Raw genomic sequence first — 20,975 nt, 5'->3', positions numbered from 1 at the left:
CTCAATGTCACCTGGCCTTGTCAGATCGTTGTCTCTGTCTTCCCTCTGTTCCCCCTCCCTTGCCTGGTTGCGCTGTGAAACACTTATTTATAGGCGCGTTATAAATGCCATATCATATCATATATCAATACTCTTGCTTTCTCAGATCATTTTCATGTACATTAGCTCCCTGAGGTTCAGTCATTAACTAATTAGAAAACACTTATATGCCACCTTGTGCATTTAGTGCATTGCTGCAGGTTTACATAAATAAGCACTTGCAAATAGACATACATTTTAAAATAGGTGGTCAGCTAACGATGAAACAGATTCATGTCTAACTGCTTAAAATATTAGTTGGCCACAAATTACAGGTTGCATATTTGTTGATATAGTTCCGACGTACGTGTTCACATATTTCTATATAACTGCTCAAGGACGTTTATTGCCGCTGAGAGTCGAATGAGGTCCAGTATTAAAGGAGGGGTGGGGGAATTGGGGACTGCCCTGCATATTGCCTTTGGTTGCCCACTGGCTTGGGCTGTCTCACAGGCCTGCACTTATTGTATTGGCAGTTGACCACTCTTACCAAGTGATCTCTGCCAGGCACTTAACAGCTGCTTGCAAACGTACTCCCTAGCACTTTCCTCTGTGGAACCCCTAGCACTCGCCCCCTCCCTCATCCCTCCTCTCTCTCTGCACGTGCACGTTGTGAATGCTCACAAGGCCTAGTTGGATCGCTTCTTTCTTTCTCTTCATTGCTATTATATTTGCCTTTCACTCCCATGTTCCGTCCCTGTTGCCCTGTGGGCGCTTTGAAACACAATTTGCTTGATGTATAAGCGCCTTACAATGCACAATAAAATAAATAAAGATATTGTGGTAGAAATAAATTACTCAGCGATGCAGAAAGAAATACAAAGTTACTTCTGAGTTCCCTGACCTTATCATAAGGAAAGCCCTCCACAACTTGCAATTTTTAAAATGCGACCTATTTACAGGTTGGAATCACTTGCAAGATTTACCTCAAGGGGTATATAGAAAATATTGGCTGGGATAAATACCGGACATTTACCCCATGGAGTATATTCACACATGTGGAAAATAGAAAATGTGGTCCTATTGGAGCCCCCGTATTATGAGCCCTTGGCCTCATAAAGCTCAAGGTGTATGCCGAGTTTTGCAATGCCTTTAATGGACTAGCAGGCATGTTGTGGACTTTGCAACCAAGTAACATGAGTTCTAATCCTGGCTTACCAAAAGTATGTGATCCTGGGCAATCACTCACTCTTGGAGAGTGCACTGAGCACCTTATTAAATCAAGCGCATAACTCACAAAGATAATTCAAGCACAATTACATGACCACATTAAGCCTTAGCTGTGTTTAACCTGAATGTTTTATTTTTTTCCTGTGGTTTTGATAGCATGCTGCACTTCAATTAATTACTAGGTTAATTGTATCTGATATATCAGGTGTCGTAGTTCAGGGAGCGCAATAGAGTCGCCGAGCATGCCACTTCACCCCTAGGTATTTCAGTTATTGAGGTTTATTCAAATAATAAAAGGGCTTGAAAATGCTTTGCTGTCCCTGCTCTAAGAGGTATTTTCCTACCTCAACCAAAGAGGTATTTCACTACCTCAACGAAAACTAAGGGTCTGTCCGATCTGAAGATGTCTAAAGCAAAATGTCCTGTGTTCAAAAACTAGTTCTGGCCCTCGGATAATAACTCTAAGGTGCTAAGGGTAAGGTCTTTGGCTTGAAAAGTGCTCAAGTTCAACAAAATAAAAGTTTCCAACAAAAAGGCTTCCACTTAGATGGTGTTCACAAGTCCTGGGAATGGTCTCCCTTCCCCAGGTTTCTTTCCAGCAAAACCAAAAGTTCCAAAATGTAATCAAATTCTTTATAACTCAAGAAGATAACTTCCTTTTCCTGATATTTGCCATTTACATGTATAATCCCAGGGTATGGGTCTTCCTTAAGATTTGTTTCACGCAGTTGACTTTGCCTAGTATAATTCCGTCGGGACTTTTTTTATACAGTTCATTCAATTCAGAATGCCAATGGTATGGGTCTTCTTTAAGGTTTGTTTCACACAATTGGCTTTGCCTGGTATACTCCCCTGCCAGAATTGTGTTACACAGTTCACTTGATTTACAATCCCAAGGGTATGGATTCTTCCTCAGGATTCCTTTCACACAATTGACATTTCCTGGTATACTCCCCTGCCAGGACTTTCTCACATAGTTCATTTGGTTCACAATCCCAAGGTTATGGGTTTTCCTTACCATCCTTTTCATACAATTGACTTTGCCTCGTATACTACCCTGCTAGGACTTTCTCACACAGTTCACTTCATTCAAAATTGTGGGTCTTAGACTTATATTTAATTGCAGGCTTCAGCGTTTGCCACTCTTCTGATATCCAGCTAGTCAGCAACACTTTCTTAGTCACATTTACCATCTCTGCAGCCCTTTCTCACAGTGCGCGGTACTGCCCTGTAGCGCCCCCAGCGTCCCACCTTTCCCAGCTGGGCTCACCGGTTATGTGCGGTCGCTCCAGCGTCCTCCCACTTCGCATAGCTCTGTCTGCTCCTTTCACCTCTGCGCGCCTTGCAAGTAGCTGGGTTTGAGTTATCTCTTTATCCAACGGGAGCCGCCTACTCCTGTCAGCTTCACTCTCAATTTCGTCAGCTGTTGGAGATTTAAAGCTCCCGCCACGGCGCCACTCCTTCCAAAAACTGGAGCGCGAGGTGGGCTTGTGGGCTGTAGTGATCTTCATAACTCCATTCCTCCTCCTCGTCCCAGTATCTTTAAAGGACTCATACATATGAGATGGGTAGTCAGTCTTTGTCATTACAGGATATGGGTGGAAGTCATCAGCAAGTCTTGTGGGCTTTGGGGGGGGCTACCACAATATGCCATTAGAGCATGAGGAATGGATGGGGCATCTCTAAAGGGGAATACCATGTCTCATCCGATGACGCCAACCTCCTCCCATGAGGATCACCTCCCCTCGTGTGGTCCTCGCTCAAATAGCCGCCCCTAGAGCAAGGATCAGGTAGCATATGCCGTCCCTGGCCACATGAGAGGAGGCTACCTCTGGGAAAGGAGTGATGACCTCATCAGATTCATCACACTACGTTCCACCTCTTCCACCTCCTTTATCCACCCTAGCACCTCGGATCAGTAGATCTGCACCTTTGTACATTCCCACCACATGTGGCAATAATTTGCAGGTCTCCCACAGTCATACCAGCAATATGGACCTATTGTTGGGAACATCATGGAAAGTCGATCCGGGTCATATTGCCACTGATGTAGTAGTTTGACACCATGTAGTTTATACCAACAGGCTACGGAGGTCTTAAACGCTCTGCTACACATTCTCTGCCACAAACATTCATCAACTTCCCTTCCTAAGACCCTTTCCCATTTGGCACGCAACCTATCAGTATTCCCCATACTTGCATCTACCAATGATGTGTATAGAATAGAAATGAGCCCCTTCATGTCACTGTGAGAGTCTAGTATCTTCTCTGCCTGTGTGATATCCCTTTATAATAGACAATTTCCATTTATCCACCAAACTCTCTTCAGCTGTAAATACAGATAACATCCCAACCTAAGGCGGTCCCTAACTCCTGTATAGTAATGAATCTCCCATCAACCCACAATTGTCCAACTCTAGACAACCCTGCCTCAAACCACCTCTGATAACTTTCTGGATCAGGGATATCCGCCTGTATCAATGGGGTCTGTGAGAAACCAGAGGGTGTCTCACCCGCTAGTCCCTGGGGATCTCTCTCTCTTTCTCTCTGGTGGCCAGGGCACAGTCATCGCCTTTGAATCCAGACCCTGGGGCTGGACAAGTGCGGGAGGATCACCTGGGTGAGGGGTCTTCGGGGAGTGGGGGTGACTCAGCCGATGGTGAGACGCAGTGTTCCCTCCAAACCCCCCATTTTGTTTACCCAGCCCATCCTATTTTTTAGGATTCACTGAGGTCCCAACTCCCCTCCCCCCATCCCCTTTTTACACAAACACTGGACTGAGAGTAACAACATTAACTTTCACACATCGTACTGGACATATCCCGCTAATCAGGTCAGGCAAAGTCATGTACCTGATACCAATTGGCTGTCCTCACACGAATAAAAGGCAGAACCCAAAGGCGCTCTCTGAGCAAGGTCGAACACGAGTACAAGCAGAACTTCTGGGACGAAGGCAAACCTACTGTAGCAGAGCGACACACCAAGGGGGTGAGAGCAGCGACTCGGAAACTCCAAGAGTTTCCTACCTGAGGTCATTGTCTCTGACAGGCCGCAGATAACACGTGAAGTAGGCCAAATCCCACAAGTGAAGACTGCATTGTGTTTCAAGGATGCCTGCAACCCGCCTGGGTGAACGGCAGAGTTGGGGAGGCAAGGCCAAGCCTGTGGTACTAACCTTGACTTGTGAATTGGATATCGCAAAACCAAGAAAGAGACACACAGCCTCTAAGTTTGGCAAGCGACCTGAGAGACCGGTGTGTGTTAAAGTTTGAAGTAGCAACATTATATCGCAAGTGAAGGATGCATGCATGTGGATGAGATGCGAGGAAAGGCAGACCTGTGGATGAACGAAGTAAAAGGCAGCTGCGTAATCAGCGATGCTAAGTAACAGAGTGGTCTGGTGAAAGGAAGTAACCCACTCAAAAGTCTCTGTGAAAGGTATATTGTTTGAAGCAATAAAGCGAATGAACAGCAAACGTGAAATAAAGAAGTTTAACTCCTAGAGAACGGGAACGTAAAAGTTGAACTGTAAACCTTGAGTCGAAGTGGTCCTGCAGTGGTCTGAAAAGTTAGCCACGCACATTCGAAAGTCTGACATTTGAAAGTGGTGCAAACCCTACAGAGGGAGACCCCAGGTGAAATAAGCTTGGGGAAGGGAGCCCCCCTTGCAAGTTTGTGTTGAACTTTATCGTCCGAAGTCTGAGCCCGGCAGAGGGGGGACCTTTGAAATTTTTGCTTGAAACATTATTTTGGAATTCAGGAAAGGAGACGTTAACGTGGAAGGCCAAGTGGGTCTTGATCCATGTTTTTCGAATGGTTTATTGTGTTGGAAACCGAGGCAGAGTGTGTCATTCAGCCTACAGGGACCACCTTACACTGTGAGTTCTATTGTGGGGAGGAGAGCTCATACCATACCCGCATCATTTTACATCGATCTTGACAAGGATGTCTCCGTCTACTTGCAGATAGTCACACTGTAGTCGATCAAGGTCACAGAGCATTTATTATTTAGCTTGTGAATCTACTTTTTCAACCGTTTTTTGTAATTTTTCTGTTTGACTTCTTCTTTTGTCATTATTCATTTGTCATAAAACAAACAACACATAAATCAGTGCAACAGCATATATACAAAAAGGTTACCATACATGTTCAAATTTCACATATCTAGGTACCATTGTAATGCAACATAAATCATCAGATACAAAAAGTGTACTCATACTTTTGCTTATTGGGAGAATGCTCAATGTCAAACTGCTTTCTCTAGACCTCTGCAAGGTCAGAGATGCCAGACAGACTGTGACCTAACCATAGGTTTACGTCAGGGGGTGAATCAAAAAGCTCTTGGTGGGGACTGCTAGACACACACAGTGCTGCGTTCAGTGATGTTTCGGCTGTTGAGTGGAAAAGACTCCTTCTGGGGGATAGAAAAGGTCTCCCTATAGGAGGAACATCTAAATAAACTAAATTAGTGAATGATTCATCTTAACTAATATATAGACAAAGTGTGTTTAAGATGTAGAACAAAACAAAGTTAAAAACTGTATGATGAGAGAGTAGTTCTCATTGGGGGCACGCCACCATTTTGCACCTGCTACCAACAAGGGGTAGTTAATACCTTTACGGCTGTGCCTGGCAAGTGTCTTTCCCATGCTTACACAAAAGCCAGAACTGTTGGGATTGCCAATGCTTTTTCATGATGTAAGCACTAGGGCAGAAATGTCCCTAGTGGAAAGAATATGCACATTCAAAGCATTTTTGTAACGGGGCAAAGATTACCCTAGTCCTAATGCGGAATGGTATTGGCACTAGGGTAAACTTTGCCCTTTCAAAAATGCATTGAAAGTGTATTTTTTGTACTAGGGCAATTTTATCCCTAGTGCTTATACCATGTAAAATGGCAATTGTAACAGTGCAAAGTTTTTGAATATGACCCCAATGTTTTTACATTACAACTTTGCGCTTGTGCAAAGTGTCTGTAACCCTGTAACCTGACCCCAGAAGTTCAACAATTTATCTCTCTGTCCAACCTCTCTCCCTTGTTAAATCAAATTCAGAATATATCTTCTCACTGTGGTCAATATTACCACTGGAGTAGTCTGAAAGGAATGACTCCATCCACACCAGACCCGCATTTGATAGCATGTTTAGAACTTTCTCTGTGTACAGGATTACTCGGATTCAAACCTGTCAAGGCCAAGCATCCCAGTCCACGTACATGTCCACTTCATACACAGGAGCTCTCAGGCCACTCCACAAGAAGAGACAAAACTTTCCACTAGGATAAGATACACTTCCTGCAAAATATAATTATTATTAACTTGCTATTTTATTTTATTTATGCTGAAAAATGAGCCAGTCATCCCTAAGGGTACCAACACTATGCTTCGGATGGTGCCGCCATCCTAAAGTGTTAAAGTAGGTTTTGAAAATCAGCGGCCAGCTTAACATGCCCACTAGCTGTGCTTTACTGCCAGCTTAACATAGCCTGTGAGCTGTGCTTTACTGTCAGCTTAACATGGCCCCATGACTTGTGATTTACTGGCAACTGCCAGCCTGACATGACTATGTGCTGTGCTTGAAACTGGAGAGGTACTGTAAGGGAGGCATGGTATCACAAGTATTACACTGACTGACACAAAAGGTATAATTTGTAAAATCCTTATTTCATTTTCAGGGTTTGGAAATACTCCTGCTATACCCTACAGCTAGAATGGGGGTAGTCTCGACCATCAAATAATAAATAAAACAGTCCTAGTTGAATCCATCAAATCAAAATGGCCACACTAACAAAACCTAATGCCTGCTCTATCTTGTATACAAAAAAGTGTGTAAAAGAGGATATATATGCAAAGGAAAATCAGTGTTAGACTATAAAGAATAAATGTGGCTGAGTAAGCTCTCCTCCCCACATTGGACAACACGGAGTAAGGCGGTCCCCGTGGGCAGGATGACAACATTCTGGCTCAGGTTCTCAAAACAAAGGCAGTTCACAAACGTGGATCGAGGCCCGCCTGACCTTCCATGTTAAAGTCTCTCTTTCCAGCTTTCAAAACACAGTTCAACAAAATGTTCACACTGGTCTTCCTCAATCGGGCTCGGACCTTTCAAAGCAAAAAGTTCACGTAGGTCTCCGTCAGTCGGGCTCGGACCTTTCAAACACAACACTTGCAGGGGTTCCCTTCCCCAAGAATAATAGAAATCCTTTAGGGGTTCCCTTCCCCTACCTTATTTGTTTGTTTTTGTTTTATTCGTATTTATATAGCGCACAACAGCCCAAGGACATTGTGGCACTTGTTACAGTACAATGCTTAGTTACAGAGTTATGAATCATGCGTATGTTACATAATGATCAGTTTGAGCAGTGATACAATATATATACAATTTACAATATAGTTATATTACATTTGTGTTTATATTACAATATAAATGACAGGAATAAGGTAGGAAGTCGCATTACGTGTTGAGGAAAATGCTCTTGAGGTTGTTGCGGAAGACTGAGATGGAGGTTTCTGCTCTAAGGGTGTCAGGGAGTGTGTTCCAAAGTTTTGGTGCAATATATGAGAAGCCTAGACCTCCAGCTGTGGCTCTCTTGATGCGCAGTATGTGTAGCTGGTTGGTGTACTGAGCTCTGGTGGGGCGAGTGGAAGTGGTTCTTGATATAGCTCCGGATAATTAGGTGGGAGCAGTGTTATCACACTTCCGGTCTCCCTCGGTCGGGCTCGGACCTTCTCCTGATGTCAAAGACTTTTGAATGTGAGTGGCTTTTACAATAGACCTCTGCAGGACCACTTCGACTTTCCCTTCAATTCACACTCTCGTGTTATGTACCCCAGTGTCTTGGTCTGGGTAGTTCGATGTCATAAGCACAAATGTTCAACATTCACCTTTTACTTTCCCCCTTCTCCCAGGGTAAATTTTGCTCACTTCACTTCTTATAGTTCATTCACTTTATTGCTTCATAAAAAAACACATTTCAGCTTTCACTGAGACTTTCGAATGGGCTACTTCCTTTCGCCGGACCACTCCGCTACTCGGTATCACTGTTTTCACAGCTATCTGTAATTCAAAGTTCACCAGAGCTCTGCCTTCCTTCGCGTCTCATACACACGTGCAGCCTTCAATTGTGCGATACACTGTTGCAAATTCAATCTTTGATTAACACACACCGGCCTTTCATGTCGCTCGCCAACTCGCCGGCTGTGTGCATTCCTTTCTTGTCTTTGTAGTTCGAATTCACAAATCAAAGTTAATACCACAGGCTTGGCCTCAGCTCCCCAACTCTGCCGTTCACCTGGGAGGGTCGCTGGCATCCTTGAAACACAATGCAGTCTTCTTATCTGGGATACAGCCTTCTCCACGTGTCTTTCACAGTCTTTTGGAGGCAATGACCTCCTGCAGGGAGCTCTTGGGGTCCTCAACCTTTTGCTCTCGTCCCCCTGTCCGTCGCTCTCCTCCAGTAGGTTTTCCTTCGCCCCGGAGGTTCTGCTCTTGCTCGTGTTCTACCTTGCTCAGTGTATGTCTCCATGTTCTGCCTTTTATCCTTGTGGGGAGAGCTAATTGGTATCATTTGTATGCACTTAAAGTCCAGTGCCTGACTTTGCCTGACCCGATTAGCGGCACATATCCAATGAGATATGTAAGGGTCACCCCCTTTTTACTCTGTCGCCTGTCACTCAGCTCAGTGTTTGTGAAAAAAGGGGACGGGGGAGTTGAGACATTGCAGAAACCTATAAAATAGGATGGGTCATTGTTAGGGAGAATTCTCATAAATGTGCTAATTCCCTTCACCTTAGAAACCCCCAGCAACTTTGCTGGATTTTGAGGACTTGATTTTATTTACCTGAAAAGAGTGCAAGCCTTTTTTTCCCACTCTTTCCTGTATTTTGATTTGTGTTTTACATTTGTGTTCCTTGACTTTTGGAGTTTTAAGATAACTCCATAGGCATCTTTTCATGTGTGTTACACAGCACACTAGTGCAGTGACACAGGGATGTCTTTTTATACTTCCCAAAGGTTTAAATACCTTCTCTGGGATAAAACTACTGTTTCCCAGAGAATGTAAAGTGAAATTGACTTCACTAATCTTTTCTAAATTCATAGACCCAGCACACACCATCTTACAATGGAGTGCTGGAGGGGTTACCTTGTATCCCCTGTGTCTAAACACTCTTGTAGCATTCAAATGCTACCCTTTCCTATTGAAATGGCTGGTGGCAGTGGTTTTATAACTACCATGATTTTTCCCGACCGCGAACACTGGTAGCTAACAATCAGGGCCGCCATGTTTTTCAATATGGCATCCAAGACCCCTCTGTAAAAACAGACTCTGGTCATCTTTTTTCGCCGTTTCTTTGTGGAAAGGTATTTCTGGTGTTTAACTCTGTGCGCCAAACCAGGTTTGGTCCCTTTGTTCGTGAGCCTTTGGCGGGCTTCAGGACTGAAGTCCACCCTTGGCGTCTGAGTGTCTGGGATGGGCAGGAAGTGAGGGAGGTGCCCAAAACTCCCTGTGCTTAGTCTCCTAGGAGACCCAAATACATTCTGGCGTGATTGGCTGGCTGACTGTCCGGCAAGGACAGCCACCCTGCTGGGTGAGTGGCAGCTAGGCTGGAATGAATGGGAGAAAACTGTTTAAAAGGTTAGTCTCCAGGACTGAAAGGCAGTCGACCACTGGAACAAAAGAACCGAAGACGAGCTGTGAGAGGACGGCTGCTGCAACCACTGGACCGTTGGTTTGCCCGGTGAAGCCCTGCTGCAAATCCGAATTGCCAGAACTACATTCGACAGAGAAGCTCCTTCAAGGACGGCTTCTTCCTTTGAGTTGGTGGGACCAATCAGCTCAGAAGACACCTGGATACCATTCTCAATGCTGGTTAAGGTTTAGCCAGGGAGAGGGAAACCAGTTTGTGTCTTGAAGCAACGGCTACTTGAACTGAAGTGACTCCATTTTGTTTGCTCCGACGATGATCCCGTGCAGTGCAGGAGTCCCCCGATGTCCTCCCTCTTGTCCCCACGACTGACGCTCAGGAACAGCAAGATCTGCAGGAACTGCCAGGAACCAACGTCTTCAGCTACATCTTTTGGTCAATTTTAGGTACAGTGCCATCCGGTAGAGAGATCCTAACTCTTGCGGTGAAGGTTCGTGAAAATGTCCCAACTTGCAGGCCTAATCAGCTTGTGACCCAGCATATCTTTCTTTTTCGTCTAAACTACTTCTGAGAACTTTTACAAAGACTTCTCCATGTGTTACCAGAACTGATCAGTTCTATCAAAGAACCCTAGACTATTGACTTTGGCCTGGCCTATTGAATTGAACTGACCCGCTGGTACACTAATCCTTTGCTTTGCCTAACAGAAGTGTTTTCTAATCCATTGTACAAACTTATGTCTTTCTATTCCCATTGAAAGTAATTGAAGTATCATTTGGCTCTTTTTTCAGGGGAGCGCAAACTGTACCTGCAACTTAGGACTTGTTACTGTAGTGCATTGGTGTTTCATATTAAGTTGATTTCTACTAGTGAATGTTTTCTAAATGATTGTGTAAATAAATGTATAAGTATTTTTTACCAAGAAACGTTGAGTGTAAGTGTCTACTTGAACTACTATGATTGTGATACTTCTGTGTAACTTCAACTACTGCTCACATTCCCTCTTGAGATAAGCCTGGCTGCTCAGCTCGCTACCACAAAGTGTGTGGTACAGTTATACCAAAGGTTGGTTTTGGCTTACACCTGTAGTCCCAATTGTCACCTGTTGTCCTAATTGTGTGTGGTGTTCCCAGAGGGTACTGCATGCAATTCTGCTTAAGTCGTGTGTACGGGAACGGGGGGAATACCACGTCGCACCATTGGTCGCCTCACCCCCACTCCCCAAAGACCCCTCACCCAGGTGATCCTCCCGCACTGGTCCACCCCCAGGGTCTGGTTCCAAAGGCGATGGCCGTGCCCTGGCCACCCGAGAGAGAGAGAGATCCCCGGGGACTAGTAGGGGAGACACCCTTTGGTTTCTCACTATACCCTCTGTTTCCTCAACCCCAGTCATCTTCGTGCTGGATGTGCCTCAGCAGAGCCGCTTCCAAGTGGGATCTGTTTGGAAAGCAGGGACCTGGCTCTCTAGTAGATGATAACCACATGGGAAGACAACAGTAGGACAACAAATCCTGATTGACATGGAAGCCCTTCTTATGACAGATGCTCTCCAATCTTATTGCTCTGAGCACCCTTTTTTCCCAAACACTGCACCAGTACACATGCCCCCTGTGTAATACGCTAATGTGGCCATGCTGAAGTTTGCATAGTATTGTAAAAAGGGAGATCCTCATGAATTGATACCTACAAGTGTTTATCCCCCTCCTGTAAGAGTTGTTCCCAAACATCTGCTCATTTGGTATATATCGGCGCAAACCACTTGCCTGCGCTTCTGTAACCTTACTCTGACAAATTAATCAACTTGCATCAACGAGTCACTACTTACTTAAGCCACTGTGTCCCTGTCTGCGCTCCTCAATTGCAATTATTCTAGGCATGTCAGTGGAACTACTGTGTAATCTACATAGGATATTACTAATGCCATACTGTTAATTCTCCATGCACCACCCAACCCTTTCAACTGCAGGAAGCATGCTTTCTCCTTCCAACTGTTTTCTTCATATCACCCAGAGAAAGGGCTAGTTCCCAGGCTTTCCCGAAAGTCTTCGTATGTTGCCTCATGGGCCAGTCCACTCTTGTATACAAGCTCAGTCGTACCTTGTTTCCTGTGAAAGAAGACTGGTCTAGGTTGGAGGATTCATACCATCTTCCATTTCAAGTCTAATGTCGCTCTTTAAGGGCCAGCTTTACAGTCCTAACAATTTCCTTTGTTACTTGTGCTAGGTTTGTGTCTGACTCATTGGATGGGCCCGTGAGAATAATCGGTGAATGTTCACATTGTTCATTAGCATCATAGAACGTGCCCCTTCACTCTATAACAACTCTGATTCTCGTTTGTGCTACTTTGGCAATGATAAACTATGACACCAAGTTGTCGAATAATCTTTTCTCCTCTTTGAACCAGGTGCTGATTGGTGACGAGCCAGAGCCTGGAATGGAGAATCTGAACGAGGTGCAGATTCCCAACGAGGTGGAAGAGAAACTGCGGTGCCTGGACATTGATGAGGACAGGCTGATTATGGACGAGAAATCGCAAGGAAACCAGAGTCCATCTGCGGAAGAGGAGGGATTGCTTCCTAAACCAGACTCCAAAGCCGGGCTCGAGCCGTAACCGCTTCAAAGGAATGTGGGCATACAAACTGAAACAAGTCCAAGGCTTTTACATGTCTGTCTTGGGTTCCTTAAGCTAGTGATCATCAAGAGATCTTCTCCAGGACTACCTCCGTAGTGTGACTCGTTTAGGGAGTGGAGGGGTGGACACCTTATGTCATGCGCAAGTGTGATCTCTCTTATGAATGAATGGCCAATTACAGATAACTTTTATGGTGGAATGGGCTCACAAATTGCCTTAACTTCTGAAAATGTGATGCAGCCTAGTCAGTGGGCAATTGATTAGATGGAACAAAGCCTGCTACTCTTTCTGAAAACATAGCAGATTTTGGTTACGTCTTGCCGCATTTCCGACCTGATCATATTATCCAGCATGCTTCAAAAAACAACTCTGAAAATTGCCAATGGAGGACCAACACCATTGGATTGCTTACAAGATGATATATGTGTCAGGGGTTTAGAGTAATAAAAGTATTATTGGTTTCTAGATGTCACCTGTGATGCTTTGATTCCGGATATTGAAAGGAAGTAGGATGTGGCCCATTCTGAAAGCCAAGTGAGCCCACTGGGCAGGAGAGCCTGTGCAGCCGCTGTTCTGGCCATGCTCGTACTTTCCCCCAGGAACAAAATTGAGTTTGAGGGGGGCCTTGTGCCTTTTTTAACCGCTCTTCCTTCTGAGACCACCAACACCCGGGATGAAACCCTTGAAAAGCTGATTCAAGAACAGATCAGCAAACAGACCCATTGGCAGACTATTAGTAAGGATGTGTGTAACTCACAGTAAAGGATGGAGTTGTTATCAAGGATGGTCATCACACATTATGTCAACAAAAACATCAACGCACATTTTAAAAAAAATATTTTATTACCCAGTAGAGAAGTTTCTCTTTGGAGCCAAAGTGCAGCTGCTGCACGCTGACAATTTGATTTACACAATAAGGGGTTAGTGAAACTTAAATGCAAATGTAAACTCTGGCGTTTCTTGATGTTATTGTCGCTGCCCTCACATTGTCAATCTGCCTAGTAAGGGGGGAACCTTAAACCATTTTATATACTGCTTTCTCCAGTCCCTATTTTTGCATAATAATTTTCCTTAATCCATAGCATTCATCAACTTCAATAAGTCCATTGCATTCAAGGATAATAACACCCAGTGTTTCTTATTTTCTGAGAACAAGAATCGAGGAAAGTGCAAGGAGAGTTGGGGAGTCATGAATGAGGGGTTTGAAGTATACGAATGACAAAATGAGGGCTGAATTATGGAAAATGAAGAGCAAACCTAAAAAGGGAATGAGATTTGGACAGAGAGGTCAGAATTCTTGCCCCAAGAAGTCTCATCATGTCAATGAACCCAGAGCAGGCAGCAGAGAATAAAATAGAGGAGTAAGAAGGAGAAAATATCACTGAAGTGCTTGAACCGCAATACAACGCATGCACCTGAGGCAGAAGTTCTAGTCTCAGCTGCACAGTCGCTCAGCTCCCAAACCTTGATTCAATGGCAGGGGAGACCTACACTTAAGGGACACTAAGCTGGTGCCACATCTTAATTTTTGCTACCCTCTACGTCTCTAAAGTAAAGGTAACCCAGCAAAAAAAAGTATTTACATCATGGAGTGAGTGATTTTTAACTCGCTCCATAATACTACAAATGTGTTTGCAAAAAAAGCCTTTTAATTGTTTGCAAATACAAGGACTGGTATGTATCCCTTATGCCCTACACAGCACTTATGAGTAAGGTGGGCAAATAAAACACTCATGCCTTTACTCATGTAGAGCTCTCTGAACAGTATTAGCCTAACTGACCGATTTATAATCGATCAAATGGTACATTTGGCTGAATTCGGTCAGTACCATTCAATTGATTATAAAACATACAGAACATGTGAAGTGGGGGTTGCTGGGGTGTCCCCCGCTCCCCATGTTCAGTATGTTTGGCTTTGGGGGTTGCTGGGTTGTCCCCTGCTTCCTCGGCATGGGAGGCAGGGGACTGAAAAAAAATGAAAAAAATATAAGAAAAGGGCATCCTGCTGTGTCGGGTCCAATCCACGTTAGAGGGACAGATCTAACGCTGCAGGGTTGCTGTGGACCTGGAGCTGAGTATGTGGCGAAGTGGGAGGGGGCATTTTGGGTGAATGTTGGCAGAGATTGGGGTTGTTTCTTGGACGGATAATGTAATTTCGAACAGTTTGCCGGGAACAATATCTGTCGTACAAACAACCCCAAACCCTCTGAACGCATTAGGGAGATCATCAGTGATGTCATGGACTATGAAATCCTGCAGGTGGGCTGTTAAATCCCTCGCATGAAGGATATTGTGGGCCTTTTGACCCCCCCACCCCTGTCTGTCTCTGGAAACGGGTGGGGTCAAAATGCTGGCCCTCCTCTCTGCCTGATTCAAGAATCGACAAGAGGAGGGTGAAGGGCATCTCCTGACCCTCTTCCTGAAACATGATCATTCTCTGGAGGAAATCTCAGGGTTGATGGCAAATTATGAGTGATCTTGAATTGGGGGCCGGGGGGAATTTGTGCAGCACGCAAATACATGTTGTCTTATTGTGGCATTGCATTTTATACTGGCATTCAGGGCACATTCAACATGAGTGTTCTTACATGGCCATACAGGCCTACTTTGGTGCAAATAGTTTGGACATCATGGCATTTTTAACACTCTTTAAAGGCAAAGCCAACATGATTATTGTTCTTACATGGCCATACTGGCCTACATTAGCACAGCCAGCCTGCACTTTCCTTACTGTGATATGGCATTTTTTACTGGCATTAAAGGGTATGTTCTTACATGGGTATACTGGTATATATTGGTAGCACCAGCATGGGCATGTTTTCTTATAGTACCATTATGGGTAAAGCGCATATGACTTGGCACATATTGGTTCAGCCAGCATTGACATGTATGGACACATACAGCATGAAAATATTGTTTTACTTTGGCAGAAAATTGGCATATAGTGGGCAAAGGTATCATGAAAATATGGTTCTATGTCATTCGATTTGTGTAGGTCACCTAACCAAAAGGCTGATTTTTTTTTTTTCAGCCGATTTTAGGCAGCCTAAAAAAATTAAAATAATTACATTTTTTTTACTCCACACCTCCCACCCATCTTGTTGGATTTAGGTCCCGCCGTCTCACTCCCCTCCCAACACCCCCCACCAAAACACACACATAGCCACTTACCCGCTTACCCGTTCTCCCTCCTGGCTGCTTCCGGGTCCTGGCGTGTCCATCGGCCCCTGCGTGCACTCGTGTGTATCGCAGGGGCCGACAGTTCGATTTAGAAAGACCACTCTTTTCGGTCTTTTTGAAAAGGGCTCTTGTACTGTACATGGTTGGTGACGTGGCATGTAATGGATTTTTTCAAGACTTACCCTATAAAACCGTATTTTCACAGAAAGTGGGCTGTATGCACCATTTTAATTATTTAAAAATATTTATTTTAAAGGGACCCTCTCCGGAACCCCTCCTGGTTGGTTTGGGATCACTTGCTATGCTATGAAAATGGTGCTCTTTTTTTCCCCTTCTCAATCACGGAAGATACCGCTTTCAGTTTCAGCATTCTGGCTTGCACCCCCACCTCCTTCTTTGCTCACACTGACAGTGTTTCTTCGACGGGAATGGAATGCAACTGCCGGCCATTGTTTATCTTTCCTGTGCATGGCAGCGCTGTGTGCAAGTCAAGCCCGTTTCTTCGTTCTTATGCTCATAACTCATAAACTGGTATGACTTTAAATGGAGGCACTCTTTTCAGACAATTCATCCAGAATTACTGCTCTCAGCTCATGCTCCAGCAATACAGAAAAACTCCCATATGTGCGCTGTTGAAAACACCACTTCACTGGACAATGCGCGGCATTCTGTGCTTTTCTGCCTTCCTCCCATAGCCATTTCACACACCCAGCCCATGACAGGAATGTCTGTGCAATTTGTCTTCAAGCCACAAGCTCGGGACACAAACTTTCATTTGCAAAAGAGGCACTTTTTGTCATTAGATTCAACTTAGCGTAATTCTGCAAAGCGTCTTTCAGCCTGTAGAAAGGCAGGCTGCTGATCAATGTCCCATTCAAAAGCATATTTTTTCCTCGTAACCTTGTAGTTCGGCTTTACAAGCTCACTCCAATGCAGTGTGTGATCTTTCAAAAGAATCCTCAACCCACTGAATCTTTGTGCTACCTTATCACGCACCGAATTTTCAATCGGTTGTACCATTGCCAGACCAAAACAAATCATTGCGCTTAAAAATGTCATGAATAACCCACACTCTGTTCTGCTTGTGGGCTGTTAATTTATCAACAACCTTATCACCATGTATTACAGCCAACATGTCACTATAATGTCCAACACATATATCACTTAATATCAACATTTATTAACAGCAAATCCATGGCATAGAGGGGGAACATTCAAATACTCTTGGTGCAATTTCGAAAATATAAATTGTCTTTCCCCCCAAACCATTGCAAACTGATTCTGCAATTCCAAATCAATGCACAAAATCGAAATTCAAATGCCATTCACTCACTTTCTTTAGTGAGTCTCTCACCCATTGGAAGCACGGCACAGCTAAATGCAATAAAGCCAATTTAGTGTGTCCCATTAAACAGAATGCTCCACCAACACATAGGATTTACAGTTGCCAAAAACAAAACCTCTTTAGACTCAACAGAGCTGTTACGCTTTCTCCCAACAACTCGACTCATTCCCACTATGTATTCGTGAATGCCAACCCTTAAAAGCATCAGTTTCAAAAGGGCGAACCTTCGCCAGTTTAAATGTCAGACCCCCCACTCGCTAGCACACTGGGGCTGAATCGCAATGTTTAAATCACCATTCACACTTTAGAGGCCAAATACCTCAGCAACTTTTTCTGCCCTAATGCCAAAATAGAGGGAGAACTTTGTTCCACTTTGCAATCCAAATTACAACCTTTTACATCTCATTAGAGGGGGGATTCAAGTCTACCCCTACCTGGACGATTGGCTGATCAGGGCGCGTCCTTCTGAACAAGTCTTAGATAATGTGAACGTTACCTGGCACTCTCTTCACAGACTGGGCTTCTCCCTCAATTTCAAGAAGTCCCATATGCCGCCTTCCCAACAACTCCAGTACATCGGGGCTGTTCTAGACACTTCCTTGGGAGAGTGCTCGCCACCCAAGGTGAGGGCTCACGACATTCTCAAGATGGTGAAAAAATTCCAAAAAGCCTGTCATCTTCCGGACTTCAAGTTCTTGAGGTTGCTCGGCCCCATGGCATCCTGCATTTTCCTGGTGCCAGAGGCTCGTTTACGGATGAGATCCCTCCAATGGGCTCTCTTGTCACAATGGTCCCAGTTCTCGGGACGGATGTCGGACCGCCTACAAATTCCGGTCAGAGTCTCCCAGGATCTGCTGTGATGTGCCTGCGAGGACAATGTTCTGAAGGGCAAACACTTTTGGCAACCATGGCCGGAGATCACTGTAGTGACGGACGCCTCACTCACGGGGTGGGGTGCTCACTCCGATTTGACTGTCAGCGGTCGTTGGTCTCCATCGGAGTACAAACTACACATCAATCGTTTGTAGCTGAGGGCAATCGGACTATTGCTGAAGGCCTTTCTGCCCTATGTGCGGGGAAAGAATGTCCTGATAATGATGGACAATACAGTGGCCAGGCACTACCTCAACAAGAGGGGATGTGTAGGGTCACTACCACTGTGCAGAGAGGCAATGCAGCTTTGGTACTGGGCTATAGAAGGAATCTCCCTGTCGGCGGTTCACCTGGCCAGGGAGGAGAACACGGCAGTGGACGCTCTGAGCACGCAGAGCACAGTCTCCCACTAGTGGGAACTAGCTCAGGAAGTCCTTCAAGAGATCTTCACCCTTTGGGGAACCCCTCAAGTGTAGCTGTTCGCGACCAGCGTCAACCGGAAGTGCGAGCTGTACTGCTCAAGGGAATTTCCTCTGAGAGGAGCTCTAGGAGACGCGTTCGTGGTGGATTGGGAATTACTTCTACTGTACGCGTTTCCTCCAGTCCCCGTCATGCCTCAAGTAATCGGGAGGATGCAGAGGTTCTGGAAACGCATTATCCTCATTGCCCCGGATTGGGCAGGAAAACGTGGTACCCAGACCTTCTCGATTTGTCTATCTGTCCTCCAATACGTCTTCTGCAAAGGGAGAATATTCTCTCGCGAGAGGGGGGTCAGGTTCTTTTTTTATTTTATTTTTATTGTTTTTGGTTTAATCAAGCATGCACGCATGCTTTCTGACATTGGCATGCAATAATGGAGCTGATCAGATGGCAAAGAATTCGCCCAGTAACCACACTGGAAGAAAAAGAAATGCTGCAAGCAACTAGCAGGCTGGGCGCATCACGCATTTGAACATTTGGGCAAACTGTGCACCTGTGAATGGGCTAAGAAAAGACAGCTGCCCATTTCAAGAGACATTGCCATGCAAGCTGCATCCCAGTGCCCCATGTGAAGTGAAGTAAAGCGCTGTGCACTGGAGAAGAAACCTCTAGGCGCTTTGAGAAGTGAAAAAACACAGCCAGCAAAATGCAAGCTACATTGCCAGGGCTGGAGTAACTGATGAGACTTATGCGTTCCAGATGGAATCAAAACTGACAAAGGTAGCCGTTTTGCAAGAGACAACATGCAGAACTGGGCTTTGGAGTATAACATGAACACTGCACATTAGCCATGATCCAGAAGCCTCACGGCTTAGTGCAAGAATGAATGACTTGTTGAAGAAAATAAAGAAACTGACTCAGACTATCGCTCTCAAGGGGTGGCCCAGGAAATCAGCAGACACCCTTTGGGAAACTGACAAGTGGAAAACCAGACGCTTTAAAGACACTAGCTGTATGGAGAACTGAAAAAAAATAAAAAATAAACGAGGCTGCTTGTGCAAGCAACTGCAGGCAGTATTGGACTAAAAGACTTTACCTTTGAAAATGGAGTGATGCCAGCAGGGCAACCTAAATCAAGATCATGAGACACTGGAAGCAAGTTGCGCTTGGCGCCTGACATTCGTGATCGCTTTGATGACACAGAAAAGCATTAATCCATTGAGAAGTGTGATCTGGGTACTTATTGTATTGCTTTTGCAGAAATCACAGATCAATTTGAGGTACCATTGACCAACTATAATCACATTGCACAAATGAGTTTGTGATTAGGCCGTTACACCCCGTATGTTTGAAGGCAAATAAGCCTGCAGTAACACGCAGAAGGGTGACAAATAATTGTGGTAGCAATGATAAAGTGTGTAGGCACTTGATGAGACTTCTGAAGGCGGAGGAAGTATTAAGGAAAGGGGTGGATAACAATGATATTGTACTTTTATGAAATCCTAACATTTGTGTTTGTGTTTTGCCTAGGCAAAAAAAAACAAGAAAGTAGCGTGTCATGATTGGGGTTAAACGTGTGCAATTTTCGGGTGCTTCAGATCAGTCAAGCAGATGCATTCTCAGAGAAAACGGGTAACTACGGGGTGCCATGTAAACACTGAACACTTCCTGCACCGCACTCAATGCAACTGACGTGTGTTCTACAACCTGCGAAAAGTGCCCAACAGAGTAATAACTTTTACAGAACTGTCACGGTGTGGACTTGGCATATTATCAGACACTTGATGCGGCACATTCTCAAATGATTCAGTTGATGGTTTTAATAACCTGGTCGATATGTTTTCCCTTTCTTGTCTAGAGGACTGTGGAGAAAGTCACCGGAAAGGGTAGTGGACTATACATAATGTGACACAAACAGCTGTGTGAAACAGCCCTTGAATACCAATATGTTGAACAATTGTTTTTTAAATGCATTTTGAGATGAATTTGTGAAAAACAAAATGTTCTGCTCTTCCAGCTCAATTGCTTTAACCAGAGTTGTTTGTTTTTTAGAAAATTACTTTGTGGCATGTAGCCAGGAGTATGATTTATGAATTGTTGGAGCGAGCAGGAGCGTAATATATTTTGAGATAAAATGAGTGCGCACAAAAGTTATCTGTGCGTTTGTTAAGGTTTTTGCTTTGAAGAAATGCTGCCAAGTGTGTGAGCTCTAATTAGAGATGGTAGTGTTTGGAACACAAGGATATTTTTACAGCCTTACGGCGGGTAAATTAAACAATGGCTGACTTGATACACATTTTATGACACGGTTTTTGTTAAACCAACCAGTTTCATATTTTTATGGGGACGGCTGTCTCCAGCACACTGATGCAAGGAGTTACATTTTATTGTAGACATTTTGAGTCATTCAGTTGATTTGTTCGTTTGATTGCTAGTGCAATATTGAGTTTTGATGCAAATTAGTTTTTTTGTTAGAAACCTGGTGCCCATGTGTTAACCATGTGGTAATCTTGCTCATGAAATTAGATGGTTTTTGGTTGGGTTCCACTAACATGGGGGGGTGTCTAATCACACAGCCCATAGTCACGTTTGGATGCCCTGGGAACAGGGGGGTGGGCAGGCCCTTAGAGTG

At 44.6% G+C, this 20,975-nt stretch overlaps 1 protein-coding gene across 3 annotated transcripts in view; it reads left to right on the top strand.

Annotated features, from left to right (window-relative positions):
* HGH1 (HGH1 homolog) overlaps nucleotides 1-12,992 on the top strand; it is a 146,544-nt gene extending 133,552 nt beyond the window's left edge. For all 3 annotated transcript variants that reach the window (XM_069621888.1, XM_069621887.1, XM_069621889.1), the window contains one exon: nucleotides 12,298-12,992. In XM_069621888.1, coding sequence (XP_069477989.1) covers nucleotides 12,298-12,504 — 207 coding nt within the window. In that variant the 3' untranslated portion in view covers nucleotides 12,505-12,992. The remainder of the gene's footprint in view (nucleotides 1-12,297) is intronic.
* Nucleotides 12,993-20,975: the final 7,983 nt, after the last annotated feature.

This window comes from Ambystoma mexicanum, chromosome 5q, assembly GCF_040938575.1.
Source record: "Ambystoma mexicanum isolate Mex_15411 chromosome 5q, UKY_AmexF1_1, whole genome shotgun sequence".
NCBI classification, from domain to species: domain Eukaryota; kingdom Metazoa; phylum Chordata; class Amphibia; order Caudata; family Ambystomatidae; genus Ambystoma; species Ambystoma mexicanum.
The sequence above is the reverse complement of the archived record's forward strand: the minus strand, read 5'-3'. Positions and strand labels throughout refer to the sequence as shown.